Raw genomic sequence first — 14,298 nt, 5'->3', positions numbered from 1 at the left:
TATTTTATTATGCATTTGTTTTAATTAATTTTAGTCTAAATACTTTGAACAGCTGCCTATATTTTAGAAGACAAGTCCTTTCTTCTAAAAAGTCTTTTCTGCTACTTCATCTCTAGAAAAACACATCAATTTCACTAATGTTTGGTCTAAACTCTAGGAGTTGTGATAATAGATATCCACCCTTAGGTCTGCAAGTTGTCAGTGTGTTATCTGTTGCTCTGTGTCTACTCATGCCCAACAGATATAATTAGAAGATGAGGGGTTTTCTAACAAAGCTAAAGAAAATCGAATTGTCACTTTGTCTAAAGGAGATCAAATAAATAAGTCTTCAAACAAGATTACATGACGTTAAGTGCTATTCATATAATTAAATGAACAGTTTTCTATCCTTATATAATGAACACTTGGATAAAAATACAGCAATGCATTTTTCTATAACTGTGATCTGCAAATTTATTTTTTAAGAAAATATGTCAATAATTTGGCATAATTACAGAGAATATTTTCTCATTCTCTTTATATGTCTCTTTTTGTCTGTCTCTCATTCTCTCTCTCTCTCTCTCTGTCAACCACTCCCTCTATCTTCCAAATACACACTATAGCCTGACTCATCATATTGTTTTGTGTCTCCTAAGTAGCATAATACCTTGCTCTTAAGGTAACCCCAATCCATTTCATGCTTAAACACATGTTTACATTCTATCCTCATCCTATGACTAAATAGAAGTCATCCCTACATTCAGGAATTGATCTCCAGATTCTTCCCAAAGAGTAAACCATTCTTCCTTTGAGTTCAAAGTAGGCATCCATGTTAAAATCTTTTAAATTCTGGCCTCTTAAGTGATAAAAACCTCAGTCTTCGGTGACCTTCAGCAAGTCTCTTCAATTCTTTGTCTCTTACTGTAGAACAGGTCTTTTAACTTCGTAGGTGACTAGTGATGACAATGCAATTTATAAAAGATCTGAAGTTTCAGGATGAAAATTAATAGTTGTATTACATTTGTACAATTCTCTGCACTCATTACTTAATACTCCCACCAATGTCATTACAGAGCTGAATTATAGACTCTACAACTGCAAACTAAGTATGTGCATAAGAGAATTATATATTAAAGAGAAAAACACTATTTCCAAGCTCATTGTTATGTAATGTCTTAAGTCTTTAAGTAAAAGACCCAAGAAAATCTAAGAAAATTGCAACGCAAAGTAACAGCTAGCCCAAGATTTTCTCTACTGTAAACTTCTCCGTTCCTGGGTTGAGAGTCAAAAGGGATCCATCTGAAACCTAAATTATGCCCATTTCTTTAAACTTGTAACTTACTTAATAACAATTTTGGATGTAAATCTTCCTTCTATAGAAAATATGAGCTTTTTTCTTTTAAATTTACAAATGTTACTTTTATGATTACAATCAAGACCAGCCTTGTTCAACAGCTGATATTGTCATTTATAGCAGCCAGAAACAAAACAATTACAGTCTCGTGTTGCTTAACGATGTGGACACATTCTGAGAAATGTGCTGTTAGATGATTTCATCATTGTGTGAAAATCATAGACTGCACTTATGCAAACCTAGGTGGCATACTCTACTATAAACCTAGGTTATTGCTCCTAGGCCACCAACCTGTACAGCATGTTACTGCACTGAATGCAGTAGGCAATTGGAACACAATACTATTTGTCTACCTAAACATAGAAAAAACACAGTAAGAATATGGTGCTGCTATCTAGTCCAGAGTGAACAACAGGCTTTCCTTAGTCAAGATGAGTTATAAGCCAGACAAGTCAAAAGTGGGGAAGTTTGACAGGGAAAAACTGAAGAAAATTAATAACAAAGAAAAAAATACTCTTCTGTCAAAGGAAACTATCCAGCAGGAGAAAGAGTGTATTCAAGCATTCTAAAATAGGATCTCCTCCCAAGGGCAAATTTCAACGTCATTTGAGAGTCTCGGTTTTGTAAACCAGTGCATTTGTAGAAATGTTAGGGATTTTCCATTGTCTTCTCATCTGTACAACTTGGCTAAGAGGTCAGAAGTGGCCAATGTTTCCTTAAGCTTACTTTTTTGTTTTGTTTTCTTTTTTGAGACGGACTCTCGCTCTGTCACCCAGAGCGATATCAGCTCACTGCAATCTCCGCCTCCCAGGTTCAAGTGATTCTCCTGCCTCAGCCTCCCAAGTAGCTGGGACTACAGGTGCCCGCCACCACACCCAGCTAATTTTTGTATTTTTAGTAGAGATGGGGTTTTGCCATGTTGGCCAGGCTGATTTCGAACTCCTGACTGCATGATCCACCTGCCTCAGCCTCCCAAAGTGCTGGGATTATAGGTATGAACCACCTCTCCCAGCCCTTAAGCTTACTTTTAAACTTACCATTGATGCATAAATTCCAGATGGCAGATGCTGTCAATAATCTTACCATTGATGCCCTTTGTGTGTATAGTCCTTGTACCCTCTACAAGATAAGGCAATTTTAACCTTCTACAGTGGGCACCTCCATTGCTCCATAATCTTCATGAGGTTGCACATTTTTGCAGCTTCTCACAGTTTATTTTCATTTCTAATGTAGCAATAAAATAATAAATACAATATTATATTAAAAAGGTATATGGTATAATAATCTTATGGGACCACCATCATCTGTGCAGTCTGTCATTGGCCAAAACATTATGCAGTGCATGGCTGTATATTAAAACCAGTGTCATCCTTTTGAAAAGACCTCACCTTTAACTGTAATGGCTAATAGTTTTATGATAGCAACTTATTCATTAATTCATTGACTTGAATAGTAGACTTTTGAGTTGGTCTTCATTAATAGTCTATGTTATTTTCATGGTTTAAAAGTGGAGGTGGCTATTTTGTAAGAGCTAATTTGAATTGTTTCCCCAGGACAAAGAGGTTGCATTCTTCCTTTGTGTTATAAAATTTGAGGCCATGATTACAGTATATCTTTGCATCACAATGAACCCAAACTCACTTTAAGGAAGGTTTGACTAAGCATGCTAGAATTGATTGACTCATCTCCTAGCAGAAAGTGGCTTTCTCATTAGGAAATTACTCTGTCCTTCTATTCAGGTAACTACATTGTCATAACATGATTTCAACCCTACCCCAGCTTTAATGATTATTAAAGACCAAGATTCTGCACTTATCTGGGAAAGTTATCTAAATATATTTTGAATACGTGTTATGAATATGTTATTTTATTCCCAGAAAACATTGATTGGAAGTTTAGTTTTAGTTTAAACATTACTGTTAAATTTATTAAAATAAAAAAGTTTAAAAAATCGTGATTCTTCCTCAAGCTTAGAAATTTAGATTACCAGTGATACCATCTACTTATAAATCTAACAGATTTCAGCAGTTATTTAAGTACTTTGAATAATATTTGGTTGTATTAAGTCTTAGCCACACATCTTCAAACATGTTAAATACATTTCTTGAGTTTATGACTTTTACTTCCTTCTTAAAGTTCTTTTCTCTGACTTAATAAACACAAATATCAAATTAAGTAACTCATAAATATAATGAATTAAGTTTATAAATATGTTGAATCTAATAATATTAATATCTCAACACTGTTTATTCACTTGGTAAACTTTCTGAACATCAGAATACTGAATCAATTACTCAGTTACACATTTTCCATTAGCAGTAAGGGGCTGCCAAGCTTATGACATGTTCTCTTACATGTTTATAACTACTTAAAATATCAATAATATAACATTTTAACACAAAAATATTAATAGTATAATTTTTTCCTCAAGTTTATAATATCCTTAATTATTATTTTAAATCTAATATTTACTATTTCAAAGAATGGATGTAATGAATATATTACTTGTAAAGCACAGTAATAAAAATGAGTATCCGTAAACCCATCACCCAAGTGAAAAAGTAGAACATAGTGAGACCTACACTAACTCTACCTATGGGTTCCACCCCCAGCCTATCACTTTGCTTCGGGCCAGAAATAACCAAGCACCATCAGTACTCAAATATTTTTTAGTTTGTCTTGCCATTGCCTATCTTCTTGTGCATAATATTTTAGCATATACATGTGTATCCCTAAACAAGAAATCTTTTGAGGCGTGTACATTTTTTTTATCATTTGTGCATATTTCTAAATTATCCCACTGTTATAAGATGCATTCTTATGAAAGAAGACCCCAGTAAACTATGGCTATTCAATTCTTATTTTTCTCACAATTAGAGAGAGTCTTCTTATTTCTCTGACTACTGAACTGAAGTCGTTATTGTATTCCCCGTGAAAGGGGATTTCAAAACTTTAGAAGGAGGTAGTAGTATCTTAGGGCATATTATGGAATCCTCTGCTCAGAAAAGTTTGTGGCTTTTACTCATATTAATTATGTGGTTAGATGTTACATTTTATCTTTTAAGTTACATAGACATATACATACCTAACTCTTAAGGCATTTGAACTTTATTATGTCCTAAAATATAAAAAACATTGAACTTTAAAGACTTTCAAAATTTACGAGGTCATGCTTAGGGGTGAATCAAATATTATAGATATTTGCAATGATATTTCAATCGACATTGGGAGCTCTCAAATTGCTAAGCTTACTTAGGATAATTAATTCTCTCTATACCAAAAAAGAAAAAAAAAAAAAACAACCCGACCCTAACTTTAGAACACAAACCACTTTCACCTTCCACCAATATTCATAAAATAAGATTCCAATACTTTAATCCTCATGATAACAAAGTAATCTGTTTACATGTATTTAGGTTATAGATGTTTACACTTAAAATGATTCCAACTAAACCCTGTACCTTCAGGTGCACATTAGACATTTCCAACTTTATTTATCCTATTTAACCTAGAGACTGAAAAGCTTAGGCAGTAATAGTAACCCAAACATCTATATATAGAAATTCCCTTTTTTCTTTCAAACTCAGGGGTTCTCAAAGTTCAACATCTTTATGAATTACAAAATAGGATTGTATACACAAACATGGATATTTCACTTTACAGAAGAATCAAGAGATTTTCAAAAGTAAATTTAACTGTACATGACTTTAGTTGTAAGTATTGACAGTAGAACCCAGCCCTTGCTAAAGATGCATTTTTACTCTTAATGTTGAATTCAGTCCTAATAAATATTTTTCAAATGCTCAGCTGAGAGAGACAATATTAATGAAGGCTGGCCTGCAGCCCCTCCTTTCACTAGAACAGAAAGGCTTAAATGAAGAAGCCCAGGAATCGTTTTTCAGGAAGTCCTAAAGGTGCCCCCAAATTATATATAAAATTGGATTTCTATAGGCATTTTTCAAGAGGGACAGCTTGCTGCTTGAATCAGATTTTTAAAGTCAACACTTCCAAACATTTTGCATGTAATGGTACAAATAAAAAAGTATAATATTTGTATAGCACTCTGTGGAAAACTAGAGGGATTTAAGGGAATCTAAATTGGAATTGATTTTAAAATTCATTACATTTTCTTGTGTAATTATAAGCACAAAATGCAAAGTACTAGAGAAGCTAATAATTATTAATGTGAATAATATGTCCAAATAAAATATTTTAAAATATTTAATGAGAATCATTAGCTTGTTTTCATGAATACAGTTTTCGATATTAAGTTTAATGCTTTAAATGGCTAGATACAATCCTTGGTCAAGATTTTTCAATAATGATGTATTCAAAATCTTGAGAGTCACCATCAACAAGAAAATTTATTTGTACAAATAGGTAACAAAAAATATAAATCCAACCAAGATGAAGTAACAGGAACCAAATTTCCCTTCCCACTTGAAACAAACAATAATTCCATACAAAATAGTTGAAAGAATGATATCCAAGACACTGGACATAAAACAAAGGATAGTGATATCTGAGAGACATTGAAAGAAAAAAAAAAAAGGTGAGCGCTTCAGTGCCCCAACCTACAGCCTTAAAAGAATTTCAGGGGGAGGAATAGAAAAAGAAGACAAAGCCTAACTCAGAGGACTCCCAGAATTGAAGAAATGGAGGTGAGAATCTAGGGAGATCAAGGCAGCTATAGGGCATTGATAGAATGCCAGAGAGAAGAGAACTACATACAGAAAGAACATCAGAGATCTGTGAATGGTCCCCTACAAGTATTCAGCAAAGTACTGACCAATGTATATATGCAAAAACAAAATAAAACGAAACAAAAAACAAACAAACAAAAAACTACCCAAAGCCAGGGAGGAAACCATCTGAAAGAATCAAAGTAAACTAATAATTCACAGGGCATTGAATAGACTAATGAGGAAGGTCTTGACTCACAGTACGGAACAATCAACCTCAGACTAAGCCCTGTTCTGGACCTACCTAAAGAATTTTAAAATTAGTACTCAAAAGAATCAAACTATTTCCCAGAATAAAATACAAAAATATTTTTAAGAATATGTAAATATTCAGCATCCAAAAAATAAAATTTACAATGTTTGGCATCCAGTCAGAAATAACCCTCCCCTCATCCTCCAAAAAAACTACTAGAACTGATAAATAAATTCAATAAAGTTGCAGGATACAAAACCAACACACAAAAATCAATTGCATTTCTTTTCACCAATAATGACCTATCTAAAAAGAAATCAAGAAAACAATCCCATTTACAATAAATATAAAAAATACTTAGAAATACGTTTAACCAAGGAGCTAAAAAGCCTATATACTGATAACTATAAAACACTGATAAAAAGAAATTAAAGAAGACACAAATATATGGGAAGATATTTTGTGTTCATAAATTAGAATAATTAATATTGTTAAAATATCCATACCACCTAAAATAATGAACAGATTAAGTACATTTTTCATAAAAATAGAAAGAATCCTATAATTAATATGGAACCACAAAAGACCTCAAATAGTCAAAGCAATCTTGAGAAAAGAATAAAGTTAGGAGCATCACACTTCCTGATTTCAAATTATGTTACAATGTTATAGTAATCAAAACAGTATGATACTGGCATAAAATAGACACATAGACTAAGGGAACAAAATGGAGAACCTAGAAATAAATCTAAGCAAATATATAGCTGACTACTTTTTGATAAGGGCACCAAGAAAACCAAATGAAGAAATGATAGTCTTTTCAGTAAATGGTGTTGGTAAAACTGGTATCTCCATGCAAAAGAATGAAATTGGACCCTTATGTTACACCATATATAAAAATTCATTAAAAATCCATTAAAGAATGTAAGACCTGAAACTCCTAGAAAAAAACATAAGGGAAATGCTTCTTGACACTGGACTTTGCAATGACTTTTTGGACATGACACGAAAAGTTCAGAGAACAAAAGAAAAATAGGTAAGTAGGACTGTGTCAAACTAAAAAGCTTCTGTACAGCAAAAGAAACAATCAACAAAATAAAATGGTAGCATATGAATTGGGAGAAAATATTTGCAAAACATATATCTACTTGCATGCGCCCTGCCTTGCCAGTGCTGTGGTGGGAATGCATGTCATCCCTGTTGACCTAACATAAGACCATTGCAGTCAGAGCCTTTGGGGTCACAGACCCAGCCAGAACTCTACCCCAGTGCAAACACAGCTACATGAGTGAAACTAGGCACAGAGAAGAATGGACCCTCCCTTGCCCTGAGCAATCACCCCTGCCTGAGCGGGCACAGAGAGTGCACACAGACCTGTGTCTTTCCGTGTCCCTCACCCATGCTGACACCACCACCAACATGATCACGTGCACAGATGCAGCTGGCATCCCCACCCCCCCCGAGTCATGCTGTCACTGCCACTGTTGTGAATGCCTACATGGAGGCAGGTAGCCTGGCAACTGTTAGCACCCTGCAGCAGCTGATGAGCGTGCACCCTGCTAACTTGTTGCTGCTGCTGCTGCTACTGGCGCATGCGAACAAGGATAGATCTCATTGATATAGCACTACAAAAGCTTTGGCTGGCACCACCCATCAGAGTGTAGTGACCAGTAATCTGGAAGCACCTCAGCCCCACACAGTGCAGTGGATCCCTAAACTTGAGAAGCCAGAGAACAAAGTCAGAGCCTGATACAAGTTCCCCAGAGTTACAGAATTCAGTCCAAGAGTTGGGAGCTGAGCACTGGGTCCCCCTAAAATCTTCCAGAAATGAAGCCAATCAACTGAACCCACCGTATACCACAATCAAACTCTCAAGGTCATCAAATAAAGTAATAAAAACACATTCAAAAGTCAGCAATTTCAAAGACTTAAGAAACATCAGCCCATAAAGGTGAGAAAGAACCAGTGCAAAAACTCTAACAACTCAAAAAGCCAGAGTGCCTTCTTTCCTCCAAAAGACTGTACTACCTCTCCAGCAAGGGTTCTGAACTGGGCTGAGATAACTGAAATGACAGAAATAGAATTCAAAATATTGATAGGAATAAATTTCACTGAGATGCAAGAGAACATCAAAACTTAATCCAAGGAAGCTAAAAATCACAATAAAATGATACAGAAGGTGACAGACAAAATAGCCAGTATAGAAGAAAATCAACACAGTAGCGCTGAAAAACAGACTACAAGAATATTGTAATGTAATTACAAGTATTAATAGCAGAATAAACCAAGCTGAGGAAAGAATCTCAGAGCTTGAAGACTGGCTTTCTGAAATAAAGACCCGAAGACAAGAACAGAGAAAAAAGAATAAAAAGGAATAAACAGAATCTCTGAGAAACATGGGATTATGTAAAGAGACCAAATCTACAACTTATTGATATCCCTGAAAACTATGGGGAGAGTGTAAGAACTTGGAAAACATATTTCATCCATGAGAACTTCTGCAACCTAGCTAGAGAGGCCTACACTCAAATTCAGGAAATGCAGAGAACCTTAGTAAGATATTAGGTTGGAACAAAAGTAATTGTAGTTTTGGATCATGAATTGTAAGTCATTATAACTAGGCTCAAACACATCTTTATTAATCAAAATAGGAACCATTATAATCAACACATTTTTGCCATCAAGAAATAAGTTTATTCCTGTAGCATAAATATCCGTGCTTTGGGATTTGATGAACTCTTGGAAAGAATTTTCTACATCCTGTTGATTGTAGAAGCATTTTCCCTGCAAAAAGTTGTTGTGATGCTTGAAGAAGTGGTAATCGTTTGGCGAGAGGCCAGGTGAATATGGCACATGAGGCAAAACTTTGTAGCCCGATTTGTTCAATTTTGAAGCATTAGTTGCACAACGTGAAGTCAGGCAATGTCATGGAGAAGAATTGGGCCCTTTTTGTTGACGAATGCTGGCTGCAGGCATTGCAGTTTTCAGTGCATCTCATCGATTTGCTGAGCATACTTCTCAGACACAGTGGTTGTGCCAGGATTCAGAAAGCTGTAGTGGGTCAGACAGGCAACAGACCACCAACCAGTGACCAAGTCTTTTTTTTTGGTGCAAGTTTGGCTTTTTGAAGTGCTTTGGACCTTCTTCTCAGTCCAACCACTGAGCTGGTTGTCACCAGTTGCTGTATAAAATCCACTTTTCATCTCATGTCACAATCCAACAGAGAAATGGTTTATTATCATTCATAGAATAAGAGAAGACAACACTTCAAAAGACGAATTTTTTATTTTTACACAGCTCGTGAAGCACCCACTGATTGAGCTTTTTCACCTTTCCAATTTTCTTCTCATGCTGAACAACTGTAGAATGCTGAACATTCAGTTCCTTGGCAACTCCTCATTTAGCTGTAAGAGTATTAATGATTGCTCTCAATTGGTCATTGTCAACTTCTGATGGCTGGCCATCATGCTCTTCATCTTCAAGGCTCTCATCTCTTTTGCAAAACTTCTTAAACCACCACTGCACTGTATGTCCATTAGCAGTTTCTGAGCCAAATGCATTGTTGATGTTGTGAGTTGACACTGCTGCTTTATGACTTATTTTGAACTTGAATGAGAAAATCACTCAAATTTACTTTTTATCTAACATCATTTTGATAGTCTAAAATAAATATTAAATGAACAGCAAGCAATAAGTCATTAACAAAAAAATAAAGTGAGAAATGTGCATTAAAATGATGTATAACATAAACACATTTATTTAAAAATATATTCCAATATCAAATGACAAATCTCAACAGTGCAAAAACCACAATTACTTTTGCACCAATCCATTTCACTAGATCATCCCCAAGACACATAATCATCAGATTCTCCAAAGTTGAAATGAAAGAAAAATGTTAAAGGCAGCTAGAAAGAAAAGTGAGGTCACCTACAAAGGGAAGCCTATTAGACTGGCAGTGGACCTTTAAGCTGAAATCCTACAAACCAGAGGAGATTGGGGGCCAATATTCAACATTCTTATAGAAAAGAAATTCCAACCCAGAATTTTATATCTGGCCAAACTATGCTTCATAAGCAAAGGGGGAATATGACCCTTTTCAGACAAGCAAATGCTGAGAGAATGTGCTACCACCAGACCTGTCTTACACAAGCTCCTGAAGGAAGCACTAAATACAGAAAGAAATGACCACTACTGGCCACTATAAAAACACACTTAAACACATAAATCACTGACACTATAAAGCAACCACACAAACAAATCTGCGTAATAACCAGCCAACATCATGATGGCAGAATCAAATCACACATATCAATATTAACCTTGCATGTAAATGGGATATACGCCCTATTAAAAGGCACAGAGTGGCAAGATGGATAAAGAACTGAAACCCATTGGTATGTTGTCTTCAACAGACACATCTCAAATGCAGACACCTATAGGATCAAAATAAAGAGATGGAGAAAAATCTACCAAGCAAATCAAAAATAGAAAAAAGCATGGGTTGCAATCCTAATTTTAGACAAAACAGACTTTAACCTTGATTGAAAGAGACAAATAAAGACTTTACATAATAGTAAAGGGTTCAGTTCAAGAAGACCTAACTCTCCTACATATATATGCACCCAACACAGGAGCACTCAGACTCATAAAGCAAGTTTTTAGAGACCTTCAAAGAGTCTTAGACTCCAACACAGTAATAGTGGGAGCCTTCAACCCCAATGACAGTATTAGACCACTGGGGCAGAAAATTAACAAAGATATTCAGGACCTAACTCAGCAGTGGATCAAAGGGACCTGATAGACAGCTATAGAACTCTTTATCCAAAAACAACAGAACATACATTGCCACATGGCATATCCTCTAATAATGGCCAAATGATCAGACATAAAACACTCCTAAGCAAGTGCAAAAGACCTGAAATCATAACAACCACTCTCTCAGATCAAATTAAGACTAAGAAAATACTCAAAACCATACAATTATGAGGACATGCTCCTGAATGACTTTTGGGTACATAATGAAATTAAGGCAGAAATCAAGAAGTTCTTTGAAACTAATGAGAACAAAAATACAACATATCAAGATCTCAGGGATACAGCCAACACAGTGATAAGAGGGAAATTTCTAGCATTAAATGCCCCATCAAAAAGTTAGAGGCCAGGCACTGTGTCTCACGCCTGTAATCCCAGCACTTTGGGAGGCCAAGGCAAGTGGAACACCTGTGGTCAGGAGTTCGAGACCAACCTGATCAACCTGGAGAAACCCTGTCTCTACTAAAAACTACAAAATTAGCTGGTTGTGTTGGCACATGCCTGTAATCCCAGCTACTTGGAGGGCTGAGGCAGGAAAATCACTTGAATCCAGGAGGTGGAGGTTGCAATGATCTGACATTGCACCATTGCACTCCAGCCTGGGCAACAAGAGCGAAACTCCCTCTCAAAAAAAAAAAAAACTTAGAAACATCTCAAGTTAACAACCTAACATCACAACTAAAAGAATTAGAGAACCAAAAGCTAACAAATCCCAAAGCTAGCAGAAGACAAGAAGTAATCTGAATCAGTGCTAAACTGAAAGAGATTGAGACACACAAAATAATAAAAGATCAACAAATCCAGGAGCTGTTTTTCTTAATTAATAAAATAGATAGACTGCTAGCTAGACTAATAAAGAAGAAAAGAGAGAAGATACAAAATAAGACAACCAGAAACATCAAGGGGGATATTACCACTGACCACACAAAAATACAGATAACCCTCAGAGGATATTATGAATGACTCTATATAGCTAAACTAGAAAATCTAGAAGCAGTGGATAAATTTCTGGGCACATACACCCTTCCAGACTAAAACAACAAGAAATTACATCCTTAAACAGTCCAATAATGAGCTCTGAAATGGAATCAATAATGAATAGCCTATCAACAAAACAAAGCCCAGGACAAGACAGATTTACAAATGAATTATACCATATGACATAGAAGAGCTGGTAGCATTCCTACTGAAACCATTCCAAAAAATTCAGGAGGAGGAACTCCTCCCTAACTCATTCTATGAGGCCAGCATCATCCTGATACCAAAATCTGGCAGAGATAGAACAAAAAAAGAAAACTTTATGTCAATATTCTTGATGAACATTGATGCAAAAATCCTCAACAAAATATGGCAAATCGAATCCAGCAGCACATCAAAAAGCTTATCCACCACAATCAAGTAGACATTATTCCTGGGACACAAGGTTGGTTCAATATACACAAGTTAATAAATGTGATTCATCACATAAACAAGAAATACAGACAAAAACCACATGATTAGCTGGGCATGGTGGCTCACACCTGTAATCCCAGCACTTTGGGAGGCCGAGGCGGGTGGATCACGAGGTCAGGAGATCGACACCATCCTGGCTAGCACAGTGAAACCCCATCTCTACTAAAATTACAAAAATTAGCCGGGCGTGGTGGCAGGTGCCTGTAGTACCAGCTACTCGGGAGGCTGAGGCAGCAGAATGGCGTGAACCCAGGAGACGGAGCTTGCAGTGAGATGAGATCATGCCACTGCACTCCAGCCTGAGCGACAGAGTGAGACTCTGTCTCAAAAACAAAACAAAACAAAACAAAAAAAAACACATGGTTATCTCAATCAATGCAGAAAAGGCTTTTGTAAAATTCATCATCCCTTGATGTTAAAAACTCTTTAATAAACTAGGTATTGAAGGAACATCCCTCAAATAGTAAGATCCATCTATGACAAACCCACAGCCAACATCATACTGAATGGGCAAAAGCTGGAAGCATTCCCTTGAAAACTGGCACAAGGCAAAGATGTCCTCTTTCACCACTCCCATTTAAAATAGTATTGTAAGTCCCAGCCAGAGCAATCAGGCAAGAGAAAGAAATAAAGGGTATTCAAATAGGAAGACAGGAAGTCAAACTGTTCCTGCTTGCAGACCTAATCCTATATCTAGAAAACCCCATAGTCTCAGTCCAAAAACTTCTTAAGCTGGTAAACAACTTCAGTAAATTCTCAAGATACAAAATTAGTGTGCAAAAATCACTAGTATTCCTGATACCAACAATAGTCAGTCAAGAGCCAAATCAGGAACAAACTCCCATTCACAATTGCCACAAAAGGAATAAAATTCTTAGGAATATAGCTAACTAGGAAAGTAAAAAATTTCTGCAAGGAGAACTACAAACCACTGCTGAAAGAAATCAAAGATGACACAAACAAATGGAAAAGCATTTTATACTCATGAATAGGAAAAATCAATATCATTAAAATGGCCATACTCCCTGATATTGTTTTGCTCTGTGTCCCTAGCCAAATCTCATCTCAAATTGTAATCTCCACATGTCGAGGGAGGGTCCTGGTCAGAGGTGATTGGATCACAGGGATGGCTTCCCCATGCTGTTTTCATGATAGTGCGTTCTCATGACAGCTGATGGTTTTTAAAGTGTTTGGCAGTTTCCCCTTCACTTTCTCTGTCTCTCTCTCTCTTGCCACTTTGTGAAGAAGGTGCTTGCTTCTCCTTCACCTTCCACCATGTGTAAGTTTCCTGAGGTTTGGTTCTGTGTCCCCACCCAAATATCATCTAAAGTCGTAATCCCCACATGTTGAGGGAGGGACATAGAGGGAGGTAATTGGATCATGGGGGTGGTTTCCCCCATGCTGTTCTCCCGATACTGAGTTCTCAGGAGAGCAGATGGTTTTAAAAGTGTAGCACTTCCTCGATCTCTCTTTCTTCTGCTGTCAGGTAAGATGTGCCTTACTTCCTCTTCACCTTCTGCCATGATTGTAAGTTTTCTGAGGTCTCCCCAGCCATGCAGAACTGTGAGTCAATTAAACATCTTTCCTTTATAAATTGCCCCATCTCAGGTAGTATCTTTATAGCTGTGTGAAAATGGACTAATACACTGGCAAAGCAATTTATAGATTCAATGCCATTCCTATTAAACTACCATTGAGATTTGTCACAGAACTAGAAAAAACTTTTTTAAAATTCATGTAGAACCACAAAAGAACCTGAACAG

General features: G+C 36.2%; 1 protein-coding gene across 1 annotated transcript; it reads left to right on the top strand.

Annotated features, from left to right (window-relative positions):
• The first annotated feature begins 1,764 nt into the window (after positions 1–1,764).
• On the top strand, positions 1,765–1,902 carry LOC101124837 (thymosin beta-15A). Its single transcript, XM_055387089.1, has one exon. It carries the CDS (start codon positions 1,765–1,767, stop codon positions 1,900–1,902), a length of 138 nt encoding a protein of 45 aa, XP_055243064.1.
• Positions 1,903–14,298: the final 12,396 nt, after the last annotated feature.

Source organism: Gorilla gorilla, chromosome 4 (genome assembly GCF_029281585.2).
Source record: "Gorilla gorilla gorilla isolate KB3781 chromosome 4, NHGRI_mGorGor1-v2.1_pri, whole genome shotgun sequence".
Lineage (NCBI taxonomy): Eukaryota > Metazoa > Chordata > Mammalia > Primates > Hominidae > Gorilla > Gorilla gorilla.
Note: the sequence above shows the minus strand (reverse complement) of the source record. Positions and strands in the feature narration are given on the sequence as shown.

What these genes read in the sequence shown, in the direction of transcription:
- LOC101124837 (XM_055387089.1), top strand. Translation starts at nt 1,765, where the DNA reads ATGAGTTATAAGCCAGACAAGTCAAAAGTGGGGAAGTTTGACAGGGAA.